This window comes from Bactrocera latifrons, unplaced genomic scaffold, assembly GCF_001853355.1.
Source record: "Bactrocera latifrons isolate USDA-ARS-PBARC rearing strain unplaced genomic scaffold, ASM185335v1 scaffold_34, whole genome shotgun sequence".
Classification (NCBI taxonomy): domain Eukaryota; kingdom Metazoa; phylum Arthropoda; class Insecta; order Diptera; family Tephritidae; genus Bactrocera; species Bactrocera latifrons.
The window spans coordinates 1,042,957-1,054,218 of NW_017536979.1; the positions used below are offsets into that span (position 1 = coordinate 1,042,957).

General features: G+C 39.0%; 1 protein-coding gene across 1 annotated transcript in view; it reads right to left on the reverse strand.

Annotated features, from left to right (window-relative positions):
- Nucleotides 1–8,587, reverse strand: part of LOC108971317 (carbonic anhydrase-related protein 10) — a 53,250-nt gene extending 44,663 nt beyond the window's left edge. The window contains exon 1 of the mRNA XM_018937287.1: nucleotides 6,558–8,587. Coding sequence (XP_018792832.1) covers nucleotides 6,558–6,642 — 85 coding nt within the window. The 5' untranslated portion in view covers nucleotides 6,643–8,587. The remainder of the gene's footprint in view (nucleotides 1–6,557) is intronic.
- Nucleotides 8,588–11,262: the final 2,675 nt, after the last annotated feature.

Consider the following 11,262-nt stretch of genomic DNA (forward strand, 5'->3'; position numbering starts at 1 on the left):
TTCTACTTTTCGCGATATCAAATGAGTCTAGCCCCTACTGGGCATGAGGCATCTCAATCCGCCGTTTTTTAAACATGAACGTCCTCAGCTTCAGAGCAAATTTCGAAATGATTTACTGAACAGTTCAGTTCACTGAAGAAATTCAAAGAAATTAAAATTTAAGATTCTTCATTATTACATAAGCTGTCTCTAAAGTACCAGTAAAAGAAATATAAAAGATGAGCTTTCGGAATATCGAAATGATGGGTCATAAAGTGTCCTGACCATATTTACTTCGTAAAGAGTGATCCTTATTTAATTGCTCGAAAACAGTAATAGCTTTACAGAAACAGCTAAGAATTCTGATCTTCACGGATAATATTTGGAAAACAAAACCCGAGGGCCATTCGTTCCAGCATTTAATAAAGAGTAAAAAAAAAGTATATTTTGAAATAACGCTTTTCGCGATTTACCCCTTCTACATTAAATACTTTACGAAAGTGTTTTCTTTAATTTCTTATATTATTTTATAAAAAGCTTATAAAAAACGCCTATGAGTTATTGGCTTTAGTGTGGTTTATCCTGATCAAAAGATCATAGAAAAGAAAAAAGATGTGAATAAGTAAAGAAGAGTTAAGTTCGGGTATAACCGAACATTTCATAATCTTTCAACTTGCAAGTATTAAGGCCATAGAAGTGTCTTCAGGCACTTTAGGCCTGTTAGTTACATGAGGTCTAAGGCGAGGTTTTACCCAATTTTATTCATTCTAAGCACAAATATACACCGTGGGACCACGCTCACGTTTTCAGAAATATTTCCCGCAGATACTCCTTGTCACCTAGCGAAGATAAAGGAATTTAACGGCTTTAGACTATATACTCCGGATTGATGTTAAAACAAAGATGTACGCCAATAATCAGCAATGCTTTAAGGGCTCGAAGGCAACATTCAGCGCATTGCAGCCGAAATTACAACCGAAATACTTCACTAGGTCATCGAAAATTGGCGTGATTGGATGAATTTATGCAAACGCAGTCCTAGTGGCTATTTGGTAGCCATCAAATCATAAAGTCCATATAATTATCTGCAAATCAAAAACAAAACAAAAAAAAGGAACTAATTTTGAAATTTTTTTAGTGTTTTACTTCATTTTTATACAACATCGTTCCTGTTCGCAGACCCTGCATACATATTACTCGATTTGTCTGTAATTTTCTATATTACTGAATACTTTTTGAAGCAAAATAAAAGAAAAATAGTTCTAATTATGCTTAACATGCTTACGTTTTCCCATCAAAGGCAAAGTTTGTGAAAGCCCATTATGCTTGTGAAGCTATAATTGACACTTTTTTATAAATGACTCGAATTCCTTTCTACATTCAAAGCTTGAGCATGTTATATCATATGCCACTTAAATTAACTTCTCGGACCCGCACGTAGACTTCCTTCCACGAAGTTTTGAAGTCTTATGAGTAAGCATAGTGAAAGGTTTCACCAAGAAGTTTTGTCGAAATTTATAACAATGCTACAATGGATAATGGTCAGCAGTAATGCTTTCTGATTTGCGTTGATCTATTCGCCTATGAACCCCAATGGCATCGATCAAAAGTGAGATATTTTAGTATTATTTCTAAAACCTGTTTCTGTAAGTATAACCACACTTACTAGTCGTAGGGGAATACTTAGCAAAATATCCTTAGTAATCCTGCACGAAACAGTTTGCAGTTCTCTTCTCTTTTCTGAAGTAAAATGAAATACTCCGGTTCGCTTTTCGAAGGAGGCGGAGGTATCAAATAAAATTTTAAATTAAACGAACCATTCCGCCGCAAAATTTCTTGATTTGACTTATCTGACTCTATTTTCAATATTAAAAAGACAAATTGCTTTCTCTTTATGTATAAAATCGTAATAATTTAGTACATTGTAATGTTAAATCTGAGCTGTTGGAATTTTTGCTTTCACTGGTATTGGTATGGTTTGCATTTCACTGGCTTTTCGGAGCTCGACTAATGCCGCACGTATGAAGTTTGCGCCCAAATATTCCAACAAACAATAAACTCATGCATAAAAACCAAAAAGTAGAAATAAAATTTGCTTTTGCATATCAGTGTAACTAATTACTTTTCACGTAGCAATATTGTAATGTAAACACTATTACAATAATTACACTTAAATTAACTATCGAATTAAGTATTTCCTAAGCTGCAGCACTTATGATTTATTTATTATCAATTGAGAGTCATTAAAAGCGAAGACTTAACTAACAAACAACAACAAATTGTATTGTGTAAATTAAGTATAACGGAGCTCAATTGCCTCACATATAATATGTTTGGAGTTGTCAAGGCAAACGTGTGTGCAGCGGTGTGAGATGTTCATAAATTGAACGCGCTTGATTGCATAAAATATAGTATAATATGTGTGGCATATATTAGCTTATACGCGTATACGAATGTATTTATATACTCTTATTTCCAATATATTTAGATGTACGTATATACTTGCTGTACTATATAATGTTGTTCTGCAGGCATATTTCTACTTTCAATCAGCACCTCAACTTTCAAAAATAAAATCAATCAAATCAAAGCGAATTTTCAAAAAGCATTTATGGAGATTAACATCTGACCTTTACAATAACAACAAAGTAATCCATTATCAAGGCATTAATCCATAAATTTATTTTTGTGGAGATTTAGTTGGAGTTTCAAAAAGCTCTGTAAACTTCTTACTTCTATATTTAATAGGTATTTTTTTTTTGTGAGTTTCTTTTTGCTTGTAGTAAAGCTTGTTGCTCTAAGTCTACTATTTAAGGATAAAGTAAGGTTGAAACGGCAGCATAGAGAACAGGGTTGTATAAAAAGTCATGAACTGAACCGCCAGGAACTGGAAAGATTTAATAAATAGTTGAGCCTTCACTTCAAAAATCGTAATTAACCGAAAACATATAAAGTGTCATAACAAAGCACTAAATTCAGATATAAAAGTATAACTTGACACAATGGATCGCAGTTGCAAGGGGGTACCTACGAGAATTTTTAAATATTGAGCATTTCCCCATCCTCTAACAAGTTTAATATCTTCCAAACTACTAATGCTGCAACAACCAAATTTGCTGGGTAAAAGTCTTATCAGAACCGACAGTGTGGAGATGGATAAAGTCGGAGGATAGCCCCGTTCACTCACCATATAACGGTAAAATTAAAAACTACTGAAAGCGTGATAAACCAAGATCATAAAGAAAGGTTTTATAAGTGCCGGTGTGAAATTTGGACAGACAGATTTCGACTAAATTTAGTATATAGCTTTCTTTTCGTATGTTTCTGACTACAACAATGCCTACTTTTCATATAACATAATTTTAAATTATAATTCGTTAAAAATATGCCACCTCATAACCAAAAATTTCCCAAACCCAAACAAAATTATTCAAGCCTCTAGGTACCGAATATGTGGGTGCAGTATATATAGTTGACTTTGTCAGCCAATGTCAATGTGTGAGATATACAGCTGACGTTTGGAAATTATTCTTTCCAGACAACACTAATTCTGTGTATCATAAACGGGTTGAATCGGATCAATATTTCCGTGATAGAGGATAATACGACCCTGATTTTCTATTTACAATGATTCTCGTTTTTTAAAAAAATCGTATGCCGAATTTGTTGGATAGTGTATGAGTTACACGTATAGTGTATAGCATACGTATATATTAAATTGCTTAAATTCCAATCCACTAGTTGACGTTTTACATCTTAAAGCATTTCCTTGGCTTTGATTCCTGCAAGTTGCAAGGGCTGCATTCGAACTTAGCCCTTTCGTACTTGTGTCTTTAATGCTTGTTACTTCATCTTTCGTTTCCAATTGGTGTCAATCTTCTATGAATTTCTTTCTTTTTTTTCTTTTTTTAAAATTTTTACAGTTGACAACATTATACCAAATTCTAACCTATCTAGTAATTTTTCTAATTCGTGTTTATTCATTTCTTTAGAAGCGAAAAAATTTTTCTTTTATTTCTTACTATTTAATCCAAGCAGTCTATTTATGCTTGGTTTGTACCCTATTCGTTACTTTCTAAGAACATAACTACAAAGAATCGATTTTATAAATATTTTCACCAAATTATGTGTACTTTTCGAAAAATTCTAATTTCTTAAAAATATCAGATTTTTGCTTAGCAAAATGGCAGCACAATTAATTTCCGTTTTCACACATACAAATCTCGGAAGAGAATAAATTAGAAATATATTCATAAATGTGCTGAGTTTTACTAGTTTTTCTATGCTGAATGGTATGTATATCTTTTCATAAACAGAAACATGCACAGACAATAGCATTACCGGCGAATAAATACCTACAGAAATTAATCGGACTAATCTGTAAAGAAACACTATTCACTTGTTGTACTGCGAGCAAACATTGAATTTGAAGCAATGCACACATCCAAAAGCATTTCGAGGATACCCTGCAGGAAAACGTAGATTCTAATGCAATTGCATCAGTGAAAAGTTAATGCAAACGAAAAAACGAATAGAGTTTTTGCATGTTTTATCTTTTCCTACTTCGCAACTAGTTTCAGAAGTGCCAAATAAAGCTTAGATTCTTAGGTCCTCAGACCTTTCGAGGTTAAAGTCTACAGTTGCATGAAGAAAACGGAATAAGGCCACCAACTACAGACTTCACGCCTCAAGCCAGTTCTGCATAAGTTCTTCATTTTCCTACAGGGCTTGTACTGCAGTAGAATGAGTAAGGCTTGCACTTGACTACTTAAATGTGGAATTGTGGGCAAGCAAGCAAGCAAATATGTGTAATGATATCAACGGAGATGTATGTATATTTATATGTACATATGTATGCAGTTATGCACGTGAGTTCACTCGTGTAATCCGATGCCTTTGCCGTCAATGAAAGTACCGGCGGAAGATGAGAAGAACCCTTTCCGTATATGCTTTGTGCTGAACAGTTCATAATGCAGCAAATGCAGAAATGAAAAGCGAAGAGTGGAAAGCAGTTGGCGAAGCGGAGGATGCACTGAATGGCAGTTAAAATGAAGAAGCGGAGTCGGGAAGTCAGTCTGCTGCGTGGGTACAAAGTTACAGCTTCATTTCTGATGCGTCTCCCTCCTTCTTCAGAGGCAGCAAATGTACAACTGCAAGTGTGTGTGCCACACGTTTTGTTGCGAAAATATACGCTGCAACTACACCAACAAAAACACATATGTGTGTGGAACTTGAAAGATACTACCTTGGCATAAAAGAGCCGAATCAATAGGGACGAAATGTCAGAACGGATATGTGCTAAAAATCATATGCGTCGCAAAAATGGAAATGTTGCATGCCACTGTTGCGTCACGTGTACGCTGTTGCAAATAACATTGGCATATTTGGTGTATGTAATGAGTATTTACATAACTCCATCACACTCTTTGGCGATCAGTTATCGGGCCGAAATGGACTCAGCTGTATCTAAGATATTTAAAGGAGAAGATTGGAGGCTTAGATAGATTCGAGATATCAATCGAGTGGGCATAGTTCCAAAGAGCACTTCATAGACAGACTAAAGCAGGGCTGGATCCACTTATAATAGAGAGGAAGATCGTTTAGCCTATATGTACTCAATGTTACCCCGAAAAGAAATTCTAAACTTGGCACTTTGGTGCCTTGTCCTACGATAGTTAGGTTTACATGAATTCAGAATCGCATCCTGGTAAAAACTGTCACTTCAGTAGCACTCTCCAAAACAATTTAATGTAACAATAACAATGAAAATGTTAAGAATGAATCACCTAACAGCGGAAATGAGGTTTTTACTATTAGTAATGTTCAGTATCGACTTTTAGCATATTTTGAAGACCTTCTTTGTTTGGATAGTTCTCTATCGTGAACCATAAAATCTCACATCCTAGTAGTGTACCATCTTAAAATCTAAATTAAACGATTATCTCGAAACTGAACATTTTTTTTATCCCTTATATCCTTTAACAGATATGAATCTGAATGACAATATTCGTAAGTTATAGAAATCTAGTCCGCAATCGTGAGAACTCGAAAAAAATTAGGAAAACATAGCTTTTACATTCAAGGCACCGAAGATCAAACTTTCAAGTCTAGAAAGCATGCATTATTTTACTTGACAGAGCATACTTGAAGCTCTTGAAATAATCTATTTGCATATAAACACTCAATAGAAATTCAAGTTCGAGCACTAGTCGAAAGCGGGCTGCGTTGACTTGTATATGCAGCTCTGCATACGAACTGTGTAATGCGACATGGCAGACAAAAAATTGGAGCGGCGAAGAATGGCATGTATGAAAGAATAAAAGTAAAATGTGCTGCATACTTCAAGGCGCTCCGCATGGTTGGACGCATTTCAGCACAACTGAAACCGCATGCGGCAGCGCAAAGCCAATACAAACGAGGCGCTTAGCTGCCTGCTGCAATGCTCATCTTTGCTGCAAGAGTCTTTCTACTATTTTAGATTGTGTTGCATAAAATTCAAGTGTGTGCTTGTGGTGTGTGAGTGTGTGTGTGCCCCTCAAATGATTACATGAGCATGTGGCTGAGTGAATTTCACTTACCGGAAGTGCAAAGCAAAACGATTGCTGAATAAGCGATAAATCCAGAGGCGCGCGAAGGCGCCGAGGCGGACGTCGCTGACGTCATGCTGTTGCTGCAGTCGGCGCTGTATGCTAACGATGCGGTGGGTCCTGCCAATAACGGCGACTATATGGGTGCTACTGCAAGTAGCACTTGGTATTAGAGTTGAGTAATAGTTGCTGCTTCAGCAGTGGCAGCTGCATGCCGCATGTGGCATGGCCTGCACGCGTGCAAGTTCGATTGTTCGCTCGGTTGATTGTTATGCAAAAAGTCTAAGCTGAAGTTGGTACGGATAAATGCTGGCATGCATTCATGTAGCATGTGGCATGTACCACTGTTGCAGTTCGTGCGTGCCACTCTGTTGCTGGTTTAGTATTGTTATTGCTCGCTGGCTGGCGTTGTTATCCTTTGTGGCAATGACAGTGACACTCAACAACCACGAAGCGTACTGACATTTACTTGCCACACGTAAGGCTGTGGGTGGTTGCGGGGCACCAAGCTTGCTTTGTTGCTGCTACCAGCTAGGGACTGTGTAATTAATGCCACAAACAGCGCCGTCTCTTACGCGGTCTAGGCGTGCAAGTGCTTGTATTTACCGTTAAAAAACACTCACGCACACAGGCGTACTAACTCGGTTTCGTTTTTTGCGAGAAAGCGTTAATAGAAAACACTATACACTTATCACTCCGCGCTGAACACTCTTCACTCCTCACACCTCACTCTTCAGTTTTCATTTAACACTTGCTGCGCCTCCGTTGGCTGCAGGGCAAACAAGATTGCCTACGTCGGCGTTGCGGCGCAGCACAGAAATTGAAATTGCAGTTAGCAATGGTGTTGATTTGCGCCAACTCTTTTGCCTGCTATATTTGTACTTGTTGTTGTTTACACAATTTTTTCCACTTCGACAGCCACTGCGCCTTCGCTTATTGCGTATATTTTTTACTCAACGCGTGGCGCCACACACACATAAAAAGTGCACTAAAGCCGGCCGGCCGCCTCCGTTGTCAGTGCGAAATGCTCGGTCTGATTTTTTGCGCCGTGGCAATCGGCACAAGTCCACACGTTTTAAGCGTTGTGTGCCGAAAGCTCAGACAGCGTTGAAAGTGAATGCCAGGCAATGCAAGGACTTGGCTCCTTTCACATGCAAATTTTAATTTCCTCTACTTGCTTCCTCGACACTTTGATGTGGCGCGCTGTTGGCCGTTGTACAGGCTCTAGCGGCAAGTGTGGCCGAGGTGGCGTTGCGGAGCGGATGAGCTAAGCTGTCGTAGCACTTGATATTGCAGCTGCTACTGATAGTCTCGTTTATGTCACAGCCCAGCGTTGCTAGCTGTCGGCTATTGAATGCTGTATGACTGTTTCCATGAGGTACCGCCAGCAATGGACACAAGTTGCATGCTTCATTTCCGCCAATAATTTCACATATACTTTTTTTGCTCCTCTTTTGTTATTTTGTGTTGTTGCACAGCTGTGGCACGTTGCCTAGAGAGGCTGTGGCGACTCTGACGCCATAGTCAACAATTTCGGCGGCGTTTTTTCTTATTTCCGCTATTTCCTTTGTATGTTCTGTGCGCCACTTATTTGCACACGTTTGATTACACTGCTTTCAGCTACGAGTCTTCCTGCACCGCTTTTTAGGAAAGCACTATTTAAACTTTCTTTCACTATTTTTAGTAGCCGCCTTGCTTTGAGCCATAACTGTACAGAGTAGTAAGCTCAGCGTTTGTTCTTGCAGCTGGTCGCTGGCTGCTGCGAGTTTGCTGTGTGGCCGCGGTGGCAGGTGCGCTGCACCGGCGTTAAGCGACCGCAATTTCGGCCAACAGTAAATTGTGCTGCCGGCTGCGCGCAAAGCTGCGGTTAACGGTGTTGGTGCGAAATTTCACACTGCTTTTCGGAAGTATTCTTTTTTACGACTTTTAAATACACACTTTTACAACGCGTATTTTTTTTATGAAAAAAATTATATAAATTATTTATATATCTATATTTCCTGTAATACAAACAGTTTTTGTCCCGCGCGCGCTCGTACGTCCAGCTATTGCACTTGCTCGTGTCTTCCGTTTCGCATGTCCTTTTGGTCGTGCGTGCAACATCAAACTGAATTTTTCATTGCCAGTCGGCGCCGACAAAGCACAACAAACCGCACACACAGCAGCAAACCCACAGCGTGGGATGCAATTTCAAAGTAAAAAACGGGTATTTCAAACACTCTGTTCATTTCCCAGTATTGTGCGCCTGAAAGCGCGCTATGCTCATATGCTTGCGACGAGTGCGCTCATACTTAGACTTGCTCGCACCAAATCTCAACTGCCGCTCACTCACACTATGCGCTCTTCGCATGAGTGGCACGCTCTTATACCGTTTGTTTTGATTTTGCACGCCGCCAAGCCGCAACTGACAGCCGAAGGCCGCCGGCCGATTAACACAACAACAGCGCGCGCTTGGCGAAATGCTACAGCTGACTCGCCGCATGCCGAATCATGTGTGCAGCGTGGCCTCGTGCGAGCGCTTTGTTTGTTGCAACGCCGCCAGTGCGGCCGACAGCTGTTGGCAGTTCCGGCACAGCGCCTGCGTCATGGCCAATTTCGTTTCCAGCGAATTGCAAAGCGTTGCGAACACGTGCCGCCGCTGCTCACCGCGTGGGCTGGTGGTGGTGGCTCACCATGTGATTGTGGGCCTATGGCTGTGGTGCACGCTTAGCTGGGAGAGCGTGCTTCAGCTGCAAACGTCTTTCTTGGTGTGCGTGGGTGCCAAGCTGTCTTTGTTGTTGTTGCTTTGTTTTTGTATGTGGCATATTTTTATTGAAATATAAGCGTCGTTACTCTTATCAGCGCACTTGGTGTGTGTGTGTGTGTGTGCGTGTTGGCTGCTTAGTGTGGGCACTGGCCGGATCTTATTGGTGCACCAACAAGCCTCGCACATTTTGTTTTATTGTCTTTTGCGCTTTTTTGGTTTTCTTTGACATTCATAACATTATTCATATTGAATATGCTTTGTATTTGGCAACAAATTGTGGCCACAATGGGTGTGTGCGCCGAAAGTGCGTTTAAGGTCTCAGCTTTAGCATTGTTTTGGTTAAGCTAACGGTTATAGACAACGAATTGGATTTGCTCGCCTAAATTGCTAGTCACGACGCCGTGCTTGTTTAAATGTAAATTTAGCATGAAATTCAATTTGCAAGTATTTTATCTGATTTGTGGCGCACGGCACTTGCGAATGACAAGCAACTGAACTCGCAACTGAAATATCACTCATACGCCCCAACCGAACACCTTTACGCCCTCACAACTGCCGACTGCTTTACGCTATGTTCCAAAAGTGAGTTGCATTGCTAAAGTGAGTAATTATAGTTGTGCCCCAAAACCGACACTCAGTCAGACAGACATCGGCCGCGTAAGCTAACACCGTAATTTTCAACTCAACACAAATTCAATTGGGAAAAAACGCAGCCTTTGTGTGGGTGTGCTTTTCTAAAGTAAAACAATTGCTAGCCGAAAGCAATAATTTAAATTCAATTATAGTTATTTTGGCTATAAAAACAACAAAACAATAAACATGTAACAACAACAAGGCTTAGATAACATTCGATATTTTGAACTGCCGACTATGCCACAGGGGAGCAGTTTCGCTCAAGGAGATTGGAATATTCGAAATATTTTGTTTGTTTATGGTGAAATGTGTAAAATAATTTCAATTTTAATAAATTCAATTATATTTTAGTTTCCAAAAAGTTTCTAAATTGTAGCTAGTTCTAGAAACAATTTTTCTTAATTTTAAAATTTTTTTATATTTCTAAAATGTAAGTATTGCTTTATATGTTTCCAAGAAGATTTTTCAAAATTCAAATTATTTTTAGTGATATACATACATTGTGGTAAAAAATGCGCGGTTTACAATAATCGCCAATTGAAACGCAAAATATTAAAATATTCATCAATATGGCCTCAATACGGTCAAAAAGAACTCCGTAGCTACCGTATGTCCCTCCGGAAGAAATTCATGGTACATTAAGCACAGATTATCGGTAGAAGCAATGAGCTTTTGCGTGTTTTTTTTTTTTTTTTTTGTTGCCTCGTTTTGTCTCCATTCCGAGGATTTTTGACTTGTTTGAATATCAAACTCATAAATCCATGTCTCATTGGCAGGTATAATGCGCTCCTTGCATGTGGAATTGGAATTAGCAAGATCAATCATGTCCAAAGAAACCTATTTGCTATCTGGTACTTTTTTTTTAAACAAAAAAAATATATATATATGTTTCGTCGGGATGAGTCGAGCAGGAACACTTTCATACCCGAAATACACACCAACATCATTAAAACGGAGTCGCGAGAGGTGTGTAACTCTCTTAACATCTCCCTAATATTTGCCTGATAATTTCAAGTATCATATCCTTCACTGTTTTAATATTTCCATCAGTTGAAGTGGTCAAAGGTCGTCCAAATGTCCAAATCGAGACATGTCTTTAAAGATCTCCCGACCGTCTTTGAGGGCCGTGTACTAATCGTAGGTTTTCGATAAAACTGAATCACCGTAAGCCTTTTCCAACAGTCAATACGGTTCCGCACCCGAGATTTGGTTAGAAATGCTTTAGACAAATTCTTTGTTCGACATGTTCATCCATTGTAAAAATCGAAACGCACTACACCTGCTGTACGCAAACTGGTCGACAGTTCGTGTTCATAT